Source organism: Coffea arabica, chromosome 6c (assembly GCF_036785885.1).
Source record: "Coffea arabica cultivar ET-39 chromosome 6c, Coffea Arabica ET-39 HiFi, whole genome shotgun sequence".
Classification (NCBI taxonomy): domain Eukaryota; kingdom Viridiplantae; phylum Streptophyta; class Magnoliopsida; order Gentianales; family Rubiaceae; genus Coffea; species Coffea arabica.
In genome coordinates, this window is record NC_092320.1 from 1,671,721 (window position 1) to 1,695,160 (window position 23,440).

At 37.6% G+C, this 23,440-nt stretch overlaps 3 protein-coding genes, 1 long non-coding RNA gene and 1 pseudogene across 4 annotated transcripts; 2 read left to right on the forward strand and 3 right to left on the reverse strand.

Annotated features, from left to right (window-relative positions):
* Positions 1-1,788: 1,788 nt before the first annotated feature.
* LOC140008226 (uncharacterized) lies at positions 1,789-8,175 on the reverse strand. Its single transcript, XR_011815614.1, has 3 exons — positions 7,874-8,175; positions 7,683-7,780; positions 1,789-3,667 (listed from the first exon to the last, which is right to left on the reverse strand). It is a non-coding gene; the product is annotated as an uncharacterized lncRNA (long non-coding RNA).
* Positions 4,006-6,605, forward strand: LOC113692072 (uncharacterized). Its single transcript, XM_027210414.2, has 5 exons — positions 4,006-4,702; positions 4,813-4,889; positions 5,004-5,040; positions 5,187-5,295; positions 5,770-6,605. The coding sequence occupies exons 1-5, from the start codon at positions 4,459-4,461 to the stop codon at positions 6,323-6,325; spliced, it is 1,023 nt and encodes a 340-aa protein (XP_027066215.1). The 5' UTR covers positions 4,006-4,458; the 3' UTR covers positions 6,326-6,605.
* A 2,281-nt stretch (positions 8,176-10,456) lies between the features above and the next one.
* Positions 10,457-13,045, forward strand: LOC113692074 (ammonium transporter 3 member 3-like; annotated as a pseudogene).
* Positions 13,041-15,889, reverse strand: LOC113694012 (BAG family molecular chaperone regulator 4-like). Its single transcript, XM_027212853.2, has 4 exons — positions 14,902-15,889; positions 13,989-14,245; positions 13,760-13,906; positions 13,041-13,425 (listed from the first exon to the last, which is right to left on the reverse strand). Exons 1-4 carry the CDS (start codon positions 15,038-15,040, stop codon positions 13,228-13,230), a joined length of 741 nt encoding a protein of 246 aa, XP_027068654.2. The 5' UTR covers positions 15,041-15,889; the 3' UTR covers positions 13,041-13,227.
* Positions 15,890-16,135: 246 nt separating this feature from the next.
* On the reverse strand, positions 16,136-17,049 carry LOC113694619 (uncharacterized). Its single transcript, XM_027213460.2, has 2 exons — positions 16,517-17,049; positions 16,136-16,331 (listed from the first exon to the last, which is right to left on the reverse strand). The coding sequence occupies exons 1-2, from the start codon at positions 16,958-16,960 to the stop codon at positions 16,257-16,259; spliced, it is 519 nt and encodes a 172-aa protein (XP_027069261.1). The 5' UTR covers positions 16,961-17,049; the 3' UTR covers positions 16,136-16,256.
* Between the last annotated feature and the right edge of the window lie 6,391 nt (positions 17,050-23,440).

Consider the following 23,440-nt stretch of genomic DNA (forward strand, 5'->3'; position numbering starts at 1 on the left):
TTTTTTGTTAAATTTAACAGTCAAACTTTTCAAATAAACTCATTGTTGAATTATTCCAAATAATATTTCACTTGCATCATAAACGCATTTTACAATCCATCTTTTTATATTTTCAATACTTTTTTATCTCACATACATGACATCACAAAAAGTGATACAATAATTATTTCAAATAATACTCTATATCCAAACACACTCATTATAAAATCACCCCTCAATATTCTAAAATTTTTTTTGAGTGTAAATTATGAGTTAAAAATTAACTTTTAGAGAAAGCTTATATTTGTCTCGTCTTCAATGCTATTTGTCGGACTGTTACCACTATAATAAAAAAAAATTATATTTGCTCCTGTGATTTATTCTTCCGAGTTCCGAACGTGATTTGTTCTTGTATTCTTTTAAGATGTAATATAAGTATTTTGAATTTTTTGTCATGGAATTAGCAGTTCAATAGATAGCATTGAAGACAAAACAAATATAAATTTTTTTCTAAAATTTTATTTTTACCTCAAAATTTTTAAAAAAGTATAGTTTGCCTTCAAATTTTATTTAGAATATTACAAAAACCTTAAATTGAAAGATGATTTTTGTGGTTTTTAACTAATTACATTGAAAAGGTTTGACTATTCTAATTTGAGTGTTGTATAATCTAATGATTTCACTTTGATTATAACTATAAGAAATTAAATTATAAGTTTTTGAATCAAAGAAAGTTAAAGTGTACATATTTTTATTAGAGGGTGTTTTTGTATTTGACCGTTGTGTTAGTAATAGTACTGTTGGTTGGGGTGTATAGAAATGCATTAGAAATGGGCAACCAATGAAGGAAAGCCTGTCCGGTGGTGGTTCTGTCCCCATCGGTCCCCCGTAGGTTCAGTTGAGCCTCCCCTAGTTAGAGTAGGAGTAGAAGTAGGGATGACAATTGACAAAAAAAAAAAAAAAAAATGAAGGAAGGCCCGTCTAAAGTCACTGTGCACGGCATTCCTCTTTCTCTTTCTATATATATTTATTATTTATTTGTCGACCAGCATCTTTTGGATATATCACTTCATCATGTCATTTTTTTTCATATCACTTTGTCATGTAATTAAAAAATTCAAAAAGAATTATTATAAAAATGAAAAACAAAAGAGGATATAAATGATGAGATTATATAGGATTTGTTTGGGTAGAATATTATTTGGAAAATGTTTTTAGAATGATGTCATCGCACTTTTTGTAATTTTAATGTATATGAAGTATAATATAAAATTTTAACGATACAGTAGAAATATTTTTTTTGGATTCAGTAAGAGTAGTATTTTTTGGAAGCATTTTAATGATACAGCAGAAAAATTTTATAGTTTTCTGTTCAAGCCCAAAATCTAGTAGAGTATTTTTTGTGAAAACAATTACAAAGATACCAATGACATGCAACTCTATAACATTCTATCCTTTCGTTGTTTAGTGAACTAAAGGAGCAAGCAAGTCGAGTTCAACTTGAGTTTTATTATACTCGAATTTTTTGTGTGTGTATATATATATATATATGTCCCCATACATCGCGTTCTTTTCTACTCGCTAGCTGATGTTCATGCATGCCACTAGTAGCATCCCTCAACTAGCAGCATGCATGCACATGAAAAGAACACGATGTATGGGGGGGCGTCCACGCACTGTGCCTCATGCACATATATATATATATATATATATATATATATACACACACACACACACACACAACTACTGGAGTACTGACTATATAGCAGTAGTATTATAGATAGATTCAGACTTGTTTTGCAGGGAGCAGAGCGTTAAAAAAAAAAAAAAAGAAAAAAAAAAAGAAAAAAAGACAGACATCCTCATTCTGATCCATTCTCAAATACGTATAATGCCAAGGATATCCCCCGCGTTATTAGGGAACACACGTTCCCAGGATTCCGTTTGTTACAGTGTTCAACACTGACAATTAAACCAGCATGTCTTGCGGGGGTTGACCTCACACTTCACACCGTACCTGCGATCGTTGCTCAGATGAATCTTTCCAGACGGCATCAGTCTTTCTTTTAATTATTTTTCTTTAAAAAAAAATTTTCCCTTTACCTTACCGGATGATTGATTGAACTCAACAAAATCAGACTTAATCGCACACCAACCCACCCACAAAAAAAAAAAAAAAAAAAAAAAAAAGAGTCAGAGTCAGTATACATACATACTTGATACTCCTCCTAATGAAGCATCCCCTCCATACAGACAACATGAATCAACAGCAGTGCCACCGTTACAACAATACTACTGATACGAAGGCGCTTTTCAAAAGTTACCCGAACTCAAGAAGCCCGTGATAGATCAACAGCAGTGCCACCATTTTAGCTGTCATGGAATGGACCGACCTTAGAAGAGACTGCAGACACATATCAGGATTCAGGAGGAGGGAGGGATAAAGCCCGTTAGAGAAGAAAGTACAAAATACTCGACGTGACTCTTTTTTTTTTTTTTTTTTTTTTTTGTATATATGACTCATAGTCATATATTATCCTGTTAAGTTCAAAAGAGTCATGAGACTTCAGTCAAAGTCACTGATGCCGCCGTTTTGGGTGGAAGAAATTTTCAGGCAACGAGCGAGTCATAAGAGTCGGAGGAGCCTCCGACGGGTTGCTCGGGTGATCGTGTAGTCCTCGTTAAGGTGAGACAGCCTGTGTTCGATCTCGAGCTCAGCAATCCGATGCAATTTCCTGATGAGGATCGGTAGAGCCCGTTCTCCTCGGAGTTGGAGACTAATCAGATATAGGCTCGGACACCCCCAACAAGATCATAAGATTCGGAGCACCTCCGCAATCTGTCAGCTGAGGATAATACTATATATATATATATTTTTTTTTAAATTATTGGAGTAGCGTACATATGGATATGGGTAAGAATGAATGATCCCGCGATTCGCGTCGAAACAGGTGCTAAGAGCCCACCAAAAAAAAATAAAAAGGGAAACAAATGGAACAAGCACACCATTTTCTTTTAACCCGGAGTTTGGGTGATATAGCTGCAGATATCATCATCCACCACGACAAGGCATCTCAATTTGACTGCGACTACTTTTGAAATTATCAATTCCGATTGTATGAAATTAACACAACTGATTTACACATGAAAACAATCACGCGTAAAAATACAATATATTCTGATACTCTTTTTTTTTTTTTTTTTAAAAATACGTGTCTCACTCTCAATCTCATCCACTCAATTCTAAGTCAAACTTGTAATTGTTGAAGTCCTCCAAAACCATTTGAATCATTTTACGTACTAAAAAAATAAATTGCTTAACACGAACAATCTCTTGATAAATTAACCCAAAAAAAAAAGGGAGAGAGAGAGAGAGAGAGAAATCTTTCCCGGGCATCAGTTTTTTTTTTTGGTGTTCCCCTTCCCAGCACCCGTTAACGTACAGAAATTGATAAAATCATTGAGCAAAAATATAAAATAGGTGGGTGGTCCCAAGACTTGTTTCCTCAAATGAAAGGGACAAAAAGAGCAAAAGTCTTACTTTGAACTTACTTGGACTCCTTAATAATCAATACAGAAATTTCTTGGCCTTCGCATGCTGCGCCGTTGAAATTAGTGGAAGGTCTGAATTTCGATGGAGTTGAACTGGTCCAAACTTTTCTGCAGTCTTCATATTGTATGTCTATTACTACATCCAAATTAATAAGAAAACTGTTAGTACCTTTGCATGCTACATCTAAATTTCGTCAATAATAATAATCCCTTCACAAATACTAGTGCATACTCTCTTGGAATTGGAATGACAACAATCTTATCTGCATTCTTAAAATTCAAAACTACGTCAGTATTTGTCTGTAAGCCAATGGCTGCAGGGTTTAATTCTACAGGAACTGGACCGAATATATGTATGATATCCGAGTGATATCTATGAGCCTAATTTCAAATCATGTTGCTTCCATCCACTTAAAACCTCATGTGCATGGATGCCCATATGCAAAGATGTACCAAGTAGTCATTCGTCATACATCATCGCATAAACAATTACATACGCTAGAGAGAGAGAGAGAGAGAGAGAGAGAGAGAGAGAGAGGTCTTCCCTCCCTCTTCCTTTATTGTCAAGGTCTAGGGTTCCATTTCCCATTTGTTGTACGTAGTAGCAACTGTAACTCGCATTTCTTGAGGCCCCCCTTACATGGAAGACTCATGCTAAGAAAGTCTTTTGGATCTCTCATTTTTCAAAGAGAACTGTCTCCTGCTCCGTAACCCTCAGGCAAGAACGAGACGGAATTAAGGGGTATAAGAGATACAGCAAAGGTTTCTCTTCAGCTAGGTAGAAGGGAAGGCGCGCCCGCGCACACACATGCCCTAATCACGTTAATTAGCTGTCGGATTTCATCAGTCGTGGTGGCTTCTTTTGTAAATAATGATGACCCATTAAACCTGATACAGAAAAAGGCCATTCGAAGTACCATAAGATAGATGGAGGGAAGTGAGGACACCGAGTGCTCCAAGGCATGCCCTTCTTCTGGGAAAGATGAGGTGGACGAGAACGACGGTGATAAACAGAAAGACGGAGGAAGCTCAAGCAACAGCACAGTTGAAGAGAATGAGAACAAGCCCTCTGTGAGGCCTTATGTCCGATCCAAGATGCCTAGACTCCGTTGGACACCTGATCTTCATCTCCGCTTCGTTCATGCAGTGGAGAGACTTGGTGGACAAGAGAGTAAGCTGTCTTTCTAATTCCTGTCCTCGTCAACTCACCTCGACTTGTAAACAAATTATACCATTGAAATCTGTTAAAGGAGATGGTATTAATTATTCCTTTTGGTGCAGGAGCGACACCTAAATTAGTTCTTCAATTGATGAATATTAAAGGGCTAAACATTGCTCATGTCAAGAGTCATTTGCAGGTAATTCAAGGGTCTCTCTCAATCATTGCGTTACAGATCGTATGGTCTTCGACTGATTATATTCTCCTCTTTTTTTTTTCCTCCTTTTGTGGTTCTAATGGTTGTATCCAATAGATGTATAGAAGCAAGAAGATCGATGACCCCAGTCAAGGTATATATGCTATTTCTGGCTCTCTGTCTGCTTTTTCCCCACTTCTCCCTCAGTGTCCCTACTTTTTGAAGGGTTTCCCGTTACTGGTTGAACAATACCATTTCAGAAGGCATCTTATAAATGCAAAAAGCCCTTTCTTGGTACAGGGGTAACAGATCATAGCCATCTTTGGGAAGGTGTGGATCGAAATATTTTCAACTTGGGCCAAATTCCCATGCTTCCAGGTCTTCATCAAAACCAGAAGTCCACCTTCAGGTATACAGATTCAGCTTTCAACAGAAAATTTATGTGATCAAATAAGAGCAAAAAAGTAAAGGGAATTCCTTCAAATGCCCTATGTGGAGGCCAATTGTGTATTTGTTCGCCTCGGCACCGTCTTAGGTTAGGGCCGTGGTAGTGCTTGGAGGGAGGCCTCCCCAGGATCGATCCCTGGTCCTTTAGGATAAAGGGTCTTGGGGATGTTTCCTGGTACCACTTGAGCTACTAGCTCAAGACCCTCTAAAGGACCAGGGACCAGGGATCGAATTCTAGGGAGGCCCCCCTCCAAGCACTACCACGACCCTAACCTAAGACGGTGCCGAGGCGAACAAATACACAATTGGCCTCCACACCCTACAACATCTGTATGTGAACATATATCTTACTATTAGTCAAGCTTGGGAGTTTGGGTGGTAGTTTTTGGTTCTGGTGTCTAATCTCACATCTTGGAATGTGTCCGTTGGATTTAAGGTACGGAGATGCGTCTTGGAATGGCCTAGAGAATTCGATGCAAATGTCCGCGATGAGACAGAGTACTAACAAGAAGAGGCCAGGGTTTTATGACACATGGCCTGGAAGGATCGTTGGCTCAAGGAATAATGATGTTTATTCCGGGTTCCGGAATTCAAATCAACTATGGTCTTGGCAAACTCATGAATTAGAATCCAAAATGCAATCACTTCCCCAACAAGAATACTGGCAAGATCAGTTAAAATCCTCAATTCAGGTGCAATTAAAAGTTCAAGACTTCAGCTCATGCAGAAGTAATATTCCGGGCGTAGGCAGAAGTATGATTCAGAAAAAGCGAGCAGGAGTGAAGAGGAAGGCAACAGATTGCAACATCCACTTGAATCTATCCCTTGGTCTAGGGCCGATTGGCGATGGCCACCAGGACAGTTTGGAGGATGATGACGGCCATTTATCATTGTCGTTGTGCTCACCATCTTCCTCCAAGATTACAAGGTTGATAGATGATGCTAGTAAAGAGAATGCAAGTGGCGCAAGTACTCTGGATCTGACTCTATGAATGACACATTCTAAGTGAGATCTTGAGGTACTTGCTGCATGGAAGGCGCCCGCTGAATACCTCGTAACGTGTTACATATAAGGTAACAGCCAGCATAACTTTTCCATGCTTCTTTGTTGATGTTACAGTAACAGTACGTTGCAAGTTAGCTAGTACAGTCTAGCGTTCCACTTATATCATTAATCATATTACTTCGGACAGAGTTTAACTTTAGTTGATTTAATGTCCTACTAGAGAAAAGGAGAGAGCAACTTCTTCGGGAAATGATACATTCACAACATTCCGTTCAAATTAAATCCACATTCTGAACAAGTCTCGATGTTATTCGTGAGAGGTATTTAAAAGGGTGCCAACACGAGTAAATTTAATTGAAAATAATGGGCCAGCTTTCATAAAATATTGTGTATTTAAATCTCACTGTCAACGTGAGAACTGTGTTAATTTATCTTTATAAACCATCTATGGTTTTAAACCCATATCCTAACCTGTAGAGGTGGCTAAAGTCGAATCGGTCCAAATTTTTTACTGCCAAAAAAAAATTTAAATGCCAGAAAGGAAGTTCATTTTGGATGAAAATTCTAGGAAGGCCAAATGTTTACACAGCTAATATTAGTGTAATGCAGGCAGCCACGTTTAGAATTCTGGCAGTTTACCCAGGCAGTAGGGAAGAAAATTGACCATCCAATGTCTAGGATTTTTTTCCAACTTGGACGATTGAAATGACCCAAATCTGGCTGTGTGCCGTGCCAGTATATATGCGATGACTTGGGCACATATTAGTCAGGAAAGATAATATGCTTAGATAAGTAGATGCTAGTAGTTATTTGGGCATTGTTGATGACTTGGGCACATATTAGGCAAGAAAGATAAATGTACTCAGATAAGTAGATGCTTGTAGTTATTTGGGCATTGTAGAGAAGAAACTAAGAAGAAAATTTTCACCCTTCGTACGTCAATAATTCATCAAACCACATATTTAGCAGGAGAATGAACCTCCACTGTATATTAGAATGAACCTCCACTGTATATTAGACCTGCTCCCGTTATATCATATCTGTCAGGACTACTCTTCCTTGAGGTTTTCAATAGTATAATTGAATGATAATTCTTTCGTGTGACAAGTGACCAATATGATGTATCCAAGTCCTCAACCACTTTTTGGACTATTTTAAGCTTTTACCTCGGTAGAGAGTGACACCATGCATTGTGATATCCGTAACCGAAACAAGTAGAGATATGCAGTATAGCTATGTAAGAGCAATTCATTTATTATTGTGTTAGAACCCAAAAAAAAAAAAAGAAAGAAAACTTATTATTGCGGGTAGAGACTAGAGAGAGATAATGGAAACAGGAATACCGGATCTTCAGCAAGATCATGGACCGCTGTGAGCCTGAGGGGGACGGCAGAGATGATTTTCCTAACACAAGCATAGGAATGAACCACCTTGGCAAACCCTAACAGAGGTTACCCATTCAATATCAGGTTAGCCAGGAGTCATTGAACAAAGCAAAATTAGAGTTTAGAGAACCATGCAAAGAATTTCTTACCTTCCGTGCCTCTGTGGAGTTTTTCAGAGTCTGTCAGCTGTTTTTGCTCGGAACTCATCCTGATGTGCTGACGAATATCCATTGATCTCGAGAGGAGATCAAATTATGGGCAGGAATTAGGCAGCTCGCAGAACAGAAATTCCATTGAACGACTTCTAACTATACATAGGATAAGCAAAACTGCAAGGGAAAGAGGCTTACCGTTCAATCTGCACCAGGGCGATTTATTTTTATATATGCCATCTATAGTGCCTACCTGCACATACCCTTAGGTGCTTCAAACCAAAAGCAAGCCACTGGTTGTATGGTTCGTGGAAGGGATAAGACTGTTGAGATTAAATATAAGTTTGGTTGATATTCATGAAAGCATTATGTTTGGTACATATAAGTCTTATTTAGTGGTTACCCAAATCAAACTAACCTAAATAAAATCATTAGATTTTTTTTTTTTATACGATATCAACTTTTGGCCCTGTTTATATATGGAATTTTTTTCAAATACTATTTGAATTGAATTATAAATGCATTTTTTCAACTAATTTTTTTTATATTTCTAATTATCTTTTTTTCTTATATATATAATATCACAAAAAAGTGTTACATAATTATTCCAAATATTTTTTTTTTCAAATAATCTCCAATCCAAACACAACCGTTGTCTCCCAGGAGTTGGACATGTTATTATGTAAAAAAAAAAAAAAAAATTCTGATTTTCTAACCACTTTTCTCAAAATGTACTAATTTCCAAATGTGTAGGTCGAGCCACGGTATCTACTAGAAAGGAGCCAAGTTTACAGTAGTATATATGTACTATTGTGTTATCCAAAATTGTAAGATTCTTAAAACAATCAAACAAATTTAAATATTAGAGTATTTGATTTGATTAGACTCGCTCCTTTCTTAAGATGACAGTTTAGATGGCCAACTCAAATTTCTTGAGGCAAAAATATTGGCGTGGCACTTACTCTTGTTCCATGATCAAGTAGAAAAAGAAAAAAGAAATCCGATCACTCAGATTTACCGGGTGAAACTATCCTTGTACCTTTCTAAAACAGTGATGAATCATTTATGCATTGTTAGTATCTCAAATTTGCACAACTAGGCCTAAGAAATTTAATAAGCTTTCGATTCACTCGTGCAAGTAATTCTACAAGTCAACAGTCTGTCAAGCACTAATGCATTAGCCCCCCGCCACCCCCCCCCCCCCCACCCACAAATCAAAAACCAAGCCACCTTTTACCCACAACCTACCCTAGGAAACAAAAAACCCAAGAAACTTGCACAAGAGAAACAGTTGCAGTTTGCATAAACGGGGACCAAAGGTCAATTGTTCAACTCAGTAAAAGTCGATAGGCCAACTAAGATTGGCTTAGTTGTGTTTTTCAACTTAGATCGGACCGATCGGTTCAACCGATTGACCTGAGAACCGAGTAGGCATTCAATCCGAATTGTTCTAAAGATTCGTCGAACAAACCTTCGGCCAAACTCGATCAAAAATCTAGTTTGACTAGAAACCAGAAGAACCGCTTCGAACTGGATTATTTTTTCCATCTTTTCCTTTTTTACATTTTTGTTTTTCTTTTTTGATTTTTTCTTTTAACTACTCTCAAATCTTTTCACATATCCTTCCATAAATCTCTCTCAAACAACTCCAATGGAAGATCTAAGTTCAAAAAGGGATGAAACATTAAAAAAAAAAAAAAAAGTAAGTAAAAAATTCACTTAGAAACATTTTATCAATTTTATGATTTGACCTCTAGAGTACTAGAAAACTATTATTATACCTATAAGCATTTTAGAACTTATAGCTATATCCCTAAATTCTTGTATTTCTTTTCAAATAAGCCCTTCAATTTGGTTCTAAACTTGTTGAATATGCATTAAATTGCTACTTAATTATACTACCTTATTTGTATTTTCTTGTAAAGTATTTTAGAAACATCAAACATACATTAAACCTACCTTTCTTAGTATTAATATGTTTTTAAAAATTTTACATAATATATTGATTTTTAAAATTAAATATATTTATGACATTATCTAGTTCTTGGATCTAACACATTGACCCCTGACCCCTACCCACGACCAGTCAATGGTCTGAGTCTCAAAACAGTGGGCTTAGTCGGTAAAGCTCATTCAAATTTCTTGAAGCAGGTTTGGATTTCGAGTTGAGAGTCCAATTGTTGGCAATTACCTTTCAATGATCGGCGATCTGTGAGAATTACACTAAATTGTTGAATAATATTTGAGTAATCTACCTCAATCTTGCTAATAACCATTATAAACTGCTGAAAAATACTAGAATGACCTTACGTTGAAGAGGGTCTACTCAATACTTCATGTACATAGAGCGCACAATGAGAATATCGCAAGGAGAACAAGGCATTACGTGCAGCAAATGGTTGACAGCGCAAGCGCACCACAAACATCCGACTGCACAATCTATTGTCAATCGTTCGGTGGTTCGCTCAGATTAGATCTCAAGCTACTCTTCCACGCTCAAAATTTTCCACATTCCAAATTTCCACCTTCAGACACCATATTAAATTGATAGTACAAAAACATTTAAGTTACTCTAGTGTAATGCCCAAGCTCGCTGGCAAGGATATTCCTAGCATCTTCAACTAGGCCGCTGTCTCATGCGATCGGTAAGGCGTTCTCCTGTTGCTGGACGCAACTGCTACAAAATGATTGAAAACTGGCCAGGACAATGCCCGATCTGCATACAAAATTCGTGTTTGACGAGATGTCATGTTACTCACCCCAAACCACTACCCACATCAAATCATAATCCTAGCTTTTCCCCAATGAAAAGATTAATGGAACAGTCTAATTTAGGAGTACCACAAACCATTCTCTCTTGTTTTCACCTTTGCATCTTTTCCGACATTAATTACGTTGACTTCTCCGTGTTTGGAGCAAATTTTCCAACATGACTCCATGTGATAGTAGATTCTAGTTTTGCTCTTGCAAGTCAATAACATTCTCACAAATACCATCCCGACGGTCAATGGAAAACTTTCAAACCTTGAACCAATAATATATAACTATATAATCGTGCCCCACCTGTAAGAATTTAGAAGAGCCTAAGGAATACTCCATAAGCTCGCTGATGCTTATCTGGTTATCCCAACTGCATACAGAAACAGTTCAGCTACAGTGCCCGATTAGCTGAACAAGGACAACAATGCATGGCCAAATTGTTTCTGCTGCACCGGTTGCCATGCAAGGGATGCCAGGTCTAGTAATTCTGCATGCCGGAATGGTTAAGAAGAAATGGGCACTAAATTCAGCCTTCATGACACTTTATGCCTTCGCAGCAGTCATGCCCTGCTGGGTACTCTGGGCTTACAACGTGTCCTTTGGCCACTGCCTTATCCCTCTCTGGGGTAAGGCCGGTCTTGCTGTCTCCTAAGACATTTTGATTCCCCAAGCTTTACTGCAGTCAACTCACTACCAAGATGGTAACATGAATCAGCCGCAATTCAACCATGGTATACAACAGCTGCCATGGTCTTTTTCCAGTAAGCCTTTGCTGCAGTAACTGTCATCCTTCTAGCTGGGTCGGTGCTTGCTCAAATAAGCATTAAAGCTTGGATGGCCTTTGTGCCATTGTGGATCCCGTTTCCCTACAGTGTTGGGGCATACAGTATGGGGGCTGGAGGCTTCCTCTTCCAGTGCGGAGTCATGACTATTCAGGAGGTTCTGTTGTGCGTCTTGCTTCCAGAGCTGCAAGTTTCACTGCTGCTTACCAGGTAGGTGCCTTTTTCTGTCACACAGCCACTGACATCCGCGCCTTCTGAACCTCGTCACAAAATCATATTTACTCTGCTGTCTTCTACAGGTTGGAACAAGGTTCCAGGCAGATTGAGATGAATTCCCGCCAAACAATCTATTGTTAGCGCTAACTGGAGCAGGCATACTTTGGATGGGTAGGACCGGATTCAACAGAGGTGATGCATTTGCTGCTAATGTTGACTCCTCCCTGGCAGTTCTCCATACTCATATTTGTGCAGCAACTATTCTCCTAATGTGGACTTGCTGGGATGTGATTTTCTTCAAGAAACCATCAGTTATTGGAGCAATCCAAGGAATGATAACGGGGTTGGTTTGTATAAATCCTTCCCAATCACACGTCAGTGAAAGGATTCTGGTAAGTAAACGGAGCTTCTCTTAAAAATTGTTCCCACTGGACTTGCAGGCTCAGTTCAAGGATGGGCAGCACTTGTAATGGGCATAGCCTCAGGAGCTATTCCTTGGTACACCATGATGAGTTTGACCAGGAAACTAAAAATACTACAAAAGATAGATGATCCTCTTGGTGTATTTCATACTCATGCTGTTGCTGGAACCTTAGGTTGGGCACTGACAGGACTATTTGCCCATCCAAGCCTTTGTAGCATGTTCTTAGCAGTTCCTGATTCCAAGGGGACCTTCTCTGGAAGCAAAGGAGGAATTCAACTCCTCGAGCAGTTGGTTGGAGCAAGCTTTATCATTGGCTGGAATGTAGTCATCACCTCTGTCATTCTATCCCCTCCGCATGTCTGAGGAGCAACTGAAGATTGGAGATAATGCAGCCGATGGAGAAGAAGCTTATGCTCTTGCTGGACAAGGGCAACAGGAGAAAACCATACACAATGGTAGCACACAACATTATTTAGATGGCCAAATTCCCTGAATTTTGAGTTTCGTATGCTCAGAGCTATCCGTTGTATGAAGATGAGGAAAGAACCATCATAATTAGAGTAAGGCTATTCTTTTCATGGATTTGAAAAAATTAAAAATTTATGTGTAGTTGAAACAGCCAAGCAACCATATTGAGTTATTTGACAAAGAGACGGAGTTTGCACTCAAGAAATAAGATTTGGCTTATTAGCTATTGAAAGAAGTGAGTCAAATAAGTGCCTGCATAACCTGATGTTTGTGCAGCCCATATTTCACCCAATCCAAATCCAGATTGCTATAAATAGTAAAACTGTTCTGACTTCTGATTCATTCTCTAGAAAAGGCAGTTGGGTGCATTATGAAGACTACCACAGTATATTAAATCACGGGATTGAGTATATAGTCAAGTACTGCAATGTTTCCCCTAAAATACAGGAAGATAAGGACTTATCATGATAAACAAAATTAAGATCACAACATGCAATCCAAGTTGGAGACAAAATTAAACAGTAGAAGCCATCTATTATTAAAGCATAACACGTATTCTCTAATGTGGGAAGATTTGCATCCGAAAAAGGCTTAAGTCTAACAATTAAAAACAAAAAGAATAGTACCACATGCAAGTGTGTACATCACCTTACACATTGCAAACTCCCCAGTAATATACTCCAAACTGGAGATAGCTACAACTAGTCAAATTGTTCCCACTCCTGGGTCACCTTAATGGAACATGGCACAGGGGTTGGAGCATTAGGATCAGCTACTCCAGCATCAAATGTCTCCCAGTTAGTTGTTACAGATACAGCATTAGTGCAGTCACTGAAGGGGTTGGAGTTTCTTGCCCTGAGGGTGTCCATTGTTTCCACTAAGCTCTGAACTCTGCAGACCTGCAAAAAGAGTCATAAACGGATATTGTTTCCTCCAATTTGATATCCTAAAACATTCAAATAAATACTCTTGGTATCCAAGAAAAGCAAATAATAGACTATTGTAAAACACACATAAATTTTTTCTTTTCAAGGTAAGCATATGCACATAAGAGTTTACAGCTGGCATAAACAATTGTGCTCTAAATTCACCATGCTCAAGTGAGTTTAAAGTAAATTGGATTTTATAATATGACCAGAAAAAAATGGGAACCTCTAATTGTGAATTCCCAAATGCTTTGCTTGATGGTTGATATATGCCAAAATGTAAAACTTAGAAGCATCAACAACTAACCTCCAGCTTCCTTTGAATTTTCCCTTCTCCTTCGGCCTCAATGCTGTCCAATTTCAGCAACTGTCTCATAAGCATCTCTGTTAAGTAAACAATATTCCTCTCGTCAACCTTGTTCCCAGTATGCACAACTGCTTGTAGGGCAGACACCTATAAGAAAATAATAAGATATGTTAACCCAGCGCATCCTGGAGGAAGCAAATCACATACCAACAGGAACACTAGTACTAACCTGTTCGGATAGCTTATCAACTTCTGCTCTAACCTCAAATACAGCAGCACCTCCTCTTGATACCTCACTAGGTTCATTTATCTCTTGAGGGTTCATCTGCTTATCTCCTGCATCCTCCATGAGTACTAGCTTTGAATTATCCTTGATGCCTGCCATCTGTAAAAGGTCGCCATCTTCCTTTTCTTTCCCTCTAAAGAAAAGCTTCTGTAGCTGGGGCTCCAAACCAGTTTCTTGAGCAATAACTCTCTTCAAATCCCCTAATTTTTCGTATACAAACCAAAATTGTCATAAAACACCTCCAACAAAAGCCTATCCAAAGATATCATAACACCAAGCACCTCGTTGTAAATGTAACCATTCGGAGCGCCAATTTATTCTAAAATATCTAATTCTCACAGGGCATTTTAATCACCTTTACTGCTCTAAGCAAAAGCCGCCACCAAACCTCCCCCCCCCCCCCCCCAACAAAAACCCCAAAAAAAAAAAAGATTGACAACGCAGTGAACAAACAGGTAAAAATACATAGTAAGGCAACCCACCATAACACAAGATGATAAGATCAATCTATTTATTAGAAATTACAGCTGCAGCGGTAGACAAAGATACACACGTATAGCTATCTACCTATGAGAATCGGCCTGTCTTCGGCTCTCAATCACCCTTACAATTGCATTTGGAGTCGTGATTGTAATTAATCCCAATTATGCTATAAGGACAAAATTCTCCAATTTCGGTGGAGCACAAAACGCATTCTTAACTGGAAATCTTCAAAAACTGTAAGCACTACCACTACCCTTTTATTAAGAATATGCTACAAGCGAAAAAGAGCCTAAAAGCTCAATTGCAGCAAGTTCAAAGTACCCTGCCCCGCGCCCCGGGGGGGGGGGGGGGGGAAGAGAGAGAGAGGAAGTACCAAAGGTAGAATTGGAGGGTACAGAGATGTCGACAAGTGTAGAACCATGGGAGACCTTGACCATTAACGCCTGGCCTTCATCATCTCTCCTCTGCACAGAATTGCTGCCCTCTCCCCGCTCATTCGAACCCACCATCATCCAGGGTTACGCACTTTATTCACCTTAGTCCTTATTTCCTATGCAACTGAGTCGAAGAAATACGGGCTTTCGCCTGTCCTCCTAGTACAAGGCTTTTAGCAGTTATTGACACAGATCAAACGTTTCCCATCTTGCCTGCGCGAGCGCGTGTTTTTTTTTTTTTTTTTTTATATTTTGTCCCTTCCTCTCTTTGAAAAATCTGTCCATCGGATGGTAACAATTGTCAAACATTTTGCTCCGTTTAGGAGTTGAGGATTTGGACGGAAAAGAAAGGGCAAGAAGTGAAAGTTTGAATAAAGTGTAATATTTAAAATAATTATAATAGTACTTTTTATGATGTGCTGTATTTGATATAAAAATATGGTTAAAAATATAAAAAAAATGTGTTTATAATGCAAATGAAATATTATTTGGTAAAATTAAGCTATCCAAACACACTTTTAGGTTTTTTTGATTTGTTAGCTTTTAGTAAGAAAGAAAATAAAAGAAATGGGAGGAATCATGAGAATGAACACTAACCAAAACTTTTCCATCCAAATTGGACGAAAATGGAAAGAAACTTTGAGTAAGCTTGTCAATTTTTTTAAAAATGCCTATTTTATCGTTAAAAGATCTTGAATAAATATTTAATAACTTGCATATCCAAAATCATACCACTAATTCTCAAAACTTTCATCCCTTCTTTTATTTTCGATCCTAAACTCCCAAACTAAGCCTCAGTTAGGGTGTTTCAGAATTAAATTTTGTCTCATTCCAGAAGGATGCTCAGATATAATTATGTATTAATTGATAAATATGTGCTTTGTTTGGTTTCATAATGAGTCCAAAGCCCTGATACATTTGCAGTTGAGATCCTCTGTGCTACTATTCGGTGCCAATCTCACTTATCATATGATGGTAGAAGAAATTTAAATAATTAACACATAATAAATTAAATAAATAGGACACTTGACACGTGACAATTTTTTTTTTTTTAAGAGGAGATATTTTGTTTACTGTTTAGATGTTTGTTGGTTTTGTGAACTAAAAATTAAAGACTAGGCAAGAAAACGTACAACCATATTTAGCTTCAATTTAAGCTATATGCAAAGTCAAAAAAAAAAAAAAAAAAAAACTTTATTGAAAGGCATCCATAAAGACTCTTAACAACTTCACACTGATAGATTTTCTTTCCAGTTTTACATTTCCTGATTCTACGAATTTCTGAATCGTTCGTTCAGAAATTGGCCATCAGAACTGCCTCCCCAAGAACGTGCCCTTCGATTGCTTCCATCACCTTCTCCTTCGTCACCTTCATTTATTATAGTAATAATAAAGTAGATATCATCGATTGATTACACATTTATATTCCAATGAACTTATAGTAGTAAAATAAAATAGGGTATACGCATCATTAATATCTGATTCTATTCTACACAGAAAACTTGAGCAGGAAGGACGAGTAATCAGTAATCAAGTCACGTAGGTAGTGGGTACCTTGTTCCCGAGATGCAGCTGATCGTCCAAGGCATAGAGCTTGAATTCGAAACGATGTCCATGATTTGGCAAGACGGGGCCACGCCATCCAGGGACTTTCCAGTCATTGTGACCTTCTTTGATCCCAGCATAGTCACCGGCGGCCGTCTCCTCCTCCTTTTCTTTCCCCGAAAATCCTTCGGGCAAGCCCTTAATGGTGGGAGGTATGTTTATGACGACCCAGTGAGCCCAGGGGACGATGGGTCCATCGGGGTCCGACGCGTCAATGTCCTGCACCACCAGCGCCAAGCTCTGAGTCCCCGGTGGCAGATTGTACCACTCCAGCGGGGGTGAAATGTTCTTCCTAGCACCTTGCCCCTCCCCGGTATACTTTCTCGGCAGCCTTCCCTCGCTATCTATACCGGGAGATACCAGCCGAAATTCCTCACTTCCATCTGCCGCCATTCTTTTCCTTCTTGGTAACGCTAATGCTCCTGCTTAAATAGGAGATTATATTAAATGCACTTTGCCCCTCCTCACAAAATCTATCATGGATATTAAGCACATACATATATATTGCTTCGTTACGTTTTGACTGCGGAGTTAGGACAGGTGTCGTAAGAAGTTTCATGTTGGCAGGAGAAGCCACGCGGTGTATGGAGTCATGACACGTGGACCGCACCTGGAGAGTTCTTCTCGGGCCCAAGTTGGTCATTGCAGAATAATTCATCTCGCCGCTTCCAGTTGCGGGCTGGACGTACATTTCGATGCTCTGTGGCCCAACGTGATGAGCGGGTGAGTGCCCCCAAAGAGCATCTCTCTTTTTTTTAACATGCATTCTTCGAACGTCCCAAATGAATCATCACTGTGATGACTCTTTGTATCGGTAGCTATTTGTTTCGTCAGTTTTTCTATACGTATATCTAAGTTCCTAATCTTAATGATGTGATATGCAGCATTAGTGGGTTTTTTTTTTTTAACATTCTTTTGTATTATTGTTTATAAAATTAAATGCATATCATATGTATATTTACATTACTTGCTATTACAGTCTGATTCTATTAAAGGTATTAAGAGAACTTTCTTTTTATTAAATTTGTGCCCCACCTGAAAACTTATTCTATTCCCACCAAGATCTTGTATTATTATCTTTTTATGCTATTCCCACGGCCATGCTTCGTGTGTAGTTAATTAACTTTTCCTTATGTATGCTGTTGAAATTACGAATGCAAACAAGTCGAATCGAGTCGAATTTCAACCTAATCGAATCGAGTGTTAGCATGATTTTACGAAACTCAAACTCGACGAACTCAAAATGTCAATTCGAGCTCTAGCTCGATTCAAATTCGGATCGAGCTTGAGTTTAAAAAAATAAAAAATAATTTTTTAAAATTTTAAAAATAAATAAAATAATAATTTTTTAATAAATAATAAAATATAAGAAATATATATATAATTTTACTATGAAAATAACAAATAAATATATATATATATACATATAATCGACGTCGAGCAGGCTCGCGAACTAACGATTTTAGTATTTTGGAATTTGAGTTTGACTTGATCAACTTGAATTCGATGTTGATCGAATTTGAGTCCAGTTCAAACTCGATCCACTCGCGGACAGCTCGATTCGTTTGCATTCCAAGCTGAGATGAGTCTATAGTGTGAAATTGTTTTCCTAACTTTTTCAATAAATATATATATATATATATATTGTTTTCCTAGCAAAATGATGTGACGGCACACTGTGCAAAGGTGAAATAGTATGTGTATATTGAACCTACATGGCCTTTGACACAAAAGAAAAAAAAAACACCTGACCTGCATGGCGACAAAATCTTGAAAAGTCTGAAATTACGTTCTCCAGAAATTTTTTGCATTTTGAATCTTGTATGGCAACAACTGAAGGGGGAGAAAAAAAAAATAAGAATAATTATTACTCATTCAGAATTTCAGACTCCGGGAAAAAAAAAAATCATGGAATGGCTCGAAGGAGTAAGGGCCCAAACGTGTATTAGCAACCATTTCCAAAAGCTAGTGGCTAAGACTTGATCAAAATTTGAAAAATATACGGTGTAGATTGCCTCTATACATATATGATATGATGCCCAGACTTTCTAGAATCTCGGCCGACGTTAAAAAGGACAAGAGAAGAAAATGAAGTGGTGATTATCACCGCCCCTTCCCCCTACTGCTGTTAGGCTTCTATTCTCCCCTCGCGGCCTAGTTGCGGTTGGCGAGACTTGCAACTTGGTGATTTACATTGCCCTCTTTTTTGTGTGTTTTGTCAATGGAAAAATAGGGGAATCACGAAGATAAATTGGAAAGATTTTGCCCATGTGAATGTTGGCGCGACAATTCCCAGATGCAGTAGTCAAGAAATTCTGTGAAATCACGTGCACTTTTCCAGCGATCCACATCTTTCTTTGCAATGGTACGTGCCTTGACTCGGTGTCCCCCGACTCACTGCCCAAAGGTCAATCCCATTAATTGTTTTCATGGTGTTTTTTTTTTCTTTTTAATCTCCTTTTCATACATAGGGTTCTGTAACATACTTCTGTCTGGATTAACTGTTTTTAGAGGTATTTTTAAAAATTTTTACTGTAGCAGAGTTTTTAGAGTATATTTTGAGATATTTTTAAAAAATATTTTAAAATATTTAAGAATAATAGAGTTTTTTTTTTATAATAAGAATAGTAGAGTTTTTAAAATATATTTTAAAATATTTTTTAAATATTAAAAAAAATTTAGACTACTTTTTAGAGTGGTACTTTTTAAAATTTTTTATAGTGTTTAAAAAACTAGTTTTTGAAGAATGAATGAAAGGATCCAAACATATGTTTTTTACATGTATTATTTCATTCAAATGTTATTTCAGGACAGAAAGTGTTGACTGATGATCCATGGTCGTATTTCCTTCGAGTCTTCGAGGGCCTGTCGGCCTGGGGGGACAGTTAAAAGCAGGTAATTCAGTTGAACAAGAAACAATAATTAGGGCTCTACCAACTATCAACGCGAAATCCGGAGCCTCATGTGCTTTTGCCTGACAACCAACCGCCCAGCCTCTCCCCTGGTTCTCGCAGAGTCGCAGCAGTGCCTCAAGTCCTTCGTATATATCTTCGCATGCAGTTGACACAACCGTAGAACAGAAGGAAAAAAAAAGTGATTTAAAAAAAAAAAAAAAAGGAACACCAAGATATGATCTTTTAGCAACGACATTAAGGTCTCCCAGCAGTCCAAACTCAGAGCAATCATAAACAGCATAATCAAATCTTTCTTCAAATACACAAGAAGATCTCATGACCAACTGGTTAGGTAACTACTACTTTCATCATCATTTTTTGATTAGTTACCTCTGCTAGGGAAAATTTGAGCTTTTCACCAGTCAGATTGTGTAACGCGACTGTTGGGATATGCAACTTTTCCTACATACTTTGCTAGATTATGTTTGATATCAAAATAATTTAGTTATTAGAAAAATAATGATATTTGTTAACCAAAGATCACGTTGGTTTGTTAACAGATATTTTAGATAAGATTTGTTAATAGAAGAACATTATATTTTGTTGAGATTTTTAGAATAATTGTTAGTGGGATATTTTGCTAGTTTGTTTCATGTAATCACTATAAATATTGAGTTGATGAATGTAAAACATAAGCTCATTTTTCACCTTCAATATAAGTCTTTTATAAGCTTTTTTTTGCAACACTGAAGTGTTATTTTTTAGTTTATGTCCAAAAAAAACCAGCAGCGACTTAATTTTAGAGGTTGCCTTTTGCTGTTGATACGTACTTGATACCACCCCAAAATCCCCTAAAAGAAGCGCTGATAATCAAGTAACGAGCCTTTACTCTTTCACGAGAAAGGAACGCGCAAATAGTAGTGATTATCCAGAAAGCTCTGGTATGAAAAAGCCTTCAAAAACGACTCCCCCAAATCAAATCAGACAAGAGATGCAATAAGTCCACATGACATGACATCTACTTCGATTTCAGTTGAGGGCCCTCACAGTCACAGCGTCTCTCCCCTTCGGGATTTGGCCCTTCAGGCCTCCCATCATTCCAAGGCAAAAGCCATGAAAAGAGTTGTTAGTCGGGAATTCTTGGTTTACTCCTCTTTCCCCATTTGTGGGACACATACATAGTACATTCATTATAGGGAGTACACCATAGACTATGCCCGGAGAAATAATAATGAAATAAAGCAAGGAAATCAAGGACCAGTGCGTCGAGTCTTTTGATTTGCTGCATGGCTAAGCCTCTTTTTTGCTGCCTATGACCGTACGCCTACGCTAGACACCCGTATCCTTCAGCAAAGACTGGATCGTGTTGTGTCTCGAATTGAAATATCTCCATCCATCATTTATTTCAGCATACCTAACCCCTTTCTCCATCCACCTATATAAACTGATTGCTGTGGATGAACTCTACGACGCTACATTCATTGGATAGTGGTATCCAAGTGAGGAGATACACAGTTTAATTCAGGAGAAGAAAAATGGAAGGATCTTCCTTGCGTGACCGTCGGTCCTGTGCTTTGGCAAGCAACGGCAAAGACAAGAAAGGCGGAGGAAAAAGACCGGCTGGGAAAGCTGCGAAGCTGTCAACTGACGCACAAAGCGTAGCTGCTCGGGAAAGGCGGCACAGAATCAGTGAAAGGTTCAAGATTTTGCAGAGCTTGGTCCCTGGCGGAAGTAAGATGGATACGGTTTCCATGTTGGAGGAGGCCATTCACTATGTCAAGTTCCTCAAGACACAGATATGGCTTCACCAGACCATGATCAATTTTGTGGATACTGATCCCTCCTTGCCCCTTCCTTCAGCATATCATCTTCCTGCAAACCAAGCCGATGATCTGTATTCACGGCTCAATATGCAGGGCGATCAAACGAATGCATTGGCAGCATTACCGCAGCTAGGATTTGCATATTCTGGTCCCCTGTGCGGAGAAAGTATATCGCTTGACAAAACTTTCCTTTACTAGTTTCTAGTACCTTTCTTTAATCAACTAGATGGTAATTAAAAATTTTCAGAACATAAAGGGGTGAGGGTTAGTAGTACATATCTCATATATCGTACTTGTATTTGGCAAATTAATCAAGATTAGCAACTTATAATTAGTTCACGCCATTTAGCGCAATTACTAGAAGTGATTAATGTTCATTGCTATCAAAGTATATATGCAGAGAGTGTTGATGTCACCAAATAAGTATATTTGTTATGCTAGATTTGTGTTTAGTCCTTCAAATTAAAGTTGTATAGATGCTAGATTTGTATTTAGTCCTTCAAAAAAGTGGCTCTCATAGGGTGTGAGCAGAACACCGCGATGTTTAATGCAACAATTTCCAATTGCTGACAAATTTAAGGGCTAATTTGGCCGACGTCTGCATAATCTGAGATTTTACGTGTACTGATAGGTAAGATTAATTTGCTTGATCGAAAATTCGAAATGCGCATAGATGAGCAAAATTTTAGTTAGTCTATTTCGAGATCTTGTGATGAAACATTTCTCTGTGACTTGTCTATTTATGGACCTTTTTTGGTTAGAGCGTTGGTCATATGAGGCAAAGGTCGCGAGTTCAAGCCTGGCCGCCATCATGCACCTCAAGTTTCAATTCACCGTTCTAAAAGTGAAAAAAGGTGTACAGACAGCCAAAATATTGTAATGTCAATTTTTTAAAAAAAATTTCGGATTATTCTGCAAAAATAATCAAAATCAAAATATCACAAAAAAAAAAAAAGCAAAAAGGTTCAAATTATTTGGCAAAAAAAAAAAAACATTTCACAAAAAAAGAATAGCGAAAAAGGGACAAGATAAAAAATTGAAGATCAAAATCAAAATTTCACCAAAAAGAATAGCAAAAAAGGGACAAGATAAGATATATAGGCACAGCTAAAATGTTATTAATGTACCATTGTACTGTCTAATTGTTCATTTTTGGATTATTTTGCAAAAAAAATTAAAAATCAAAATCAAAATTTCACAAAAAAGAATATTTTGCAAGAAATTAAAAATCAAAATCAGTATTTCACAAAAAAGAATATTTGATTTCTGTATTCAAAAGTAAAAACTTAAAAATAACAAGAGGGAAAATTAAACAGGGTTGTAAACGCTTCAAGTGCTGTAATCTAAAGGAACTGAAGAATAGGCATTTTAAAGGAATCTTTTGAACTGGCACTACATCAAGTGAAAACTGAACCATCAATTGATTGTGCTTTTAAATCTCAATCGAACCCCAAACTCCAATGTTGGAAAATTAGCAAGTGTGAAGCTCGTACTTTAAAAAAAAAAAAAAAAGGAAAAAGGTGTCTTTTGTCACATCCCTTGAACAGACGGCCATATCCTATGATGTTCATTACTCCATTTATGTACGTCGTTTTCTGATAATCTGTTCAATATTGATTACTCATTTTATTTAGTACTAGAGGAGTATAATTTATTGGTAATTAACACGCGGATGACATTTTCGCTGACCTAATAATATGAGCAACATGAAAATGACATTCTTGGTTCCGGATGAGCAACTAAATCATGATTTACATGAAAATTGAACTTTGGGTTGAATTTTTGACAAAATAATTGTTGTCTTACAAATGGTGGTGGATGAAGATGGTGGTTGGTGAAAGAAACAGACAGAAAAGGAATAGCAGGAAGAACAACAGGAAAGATTGTGAGTTGTCTCACATTACTTCACATTTTAACCGAGGGTAGTTATGTCATTTTCTCCGTTATCGTTAACCCAGCCGATTCTGTCTATTTTCCACTTTAGGTTAAACCACAAGGGTCCGTTTCGTTTACGAACTGGATGAGATGGGATGACTCATCCCTTAATTTGTAGATTCTTTTTAATAAAATAATTTAGTATTTTTATAAAATATTAATAAAATAATTTAATATTATTTAATAAATAATCTAATAAATAATTTAATATTTATAAATTT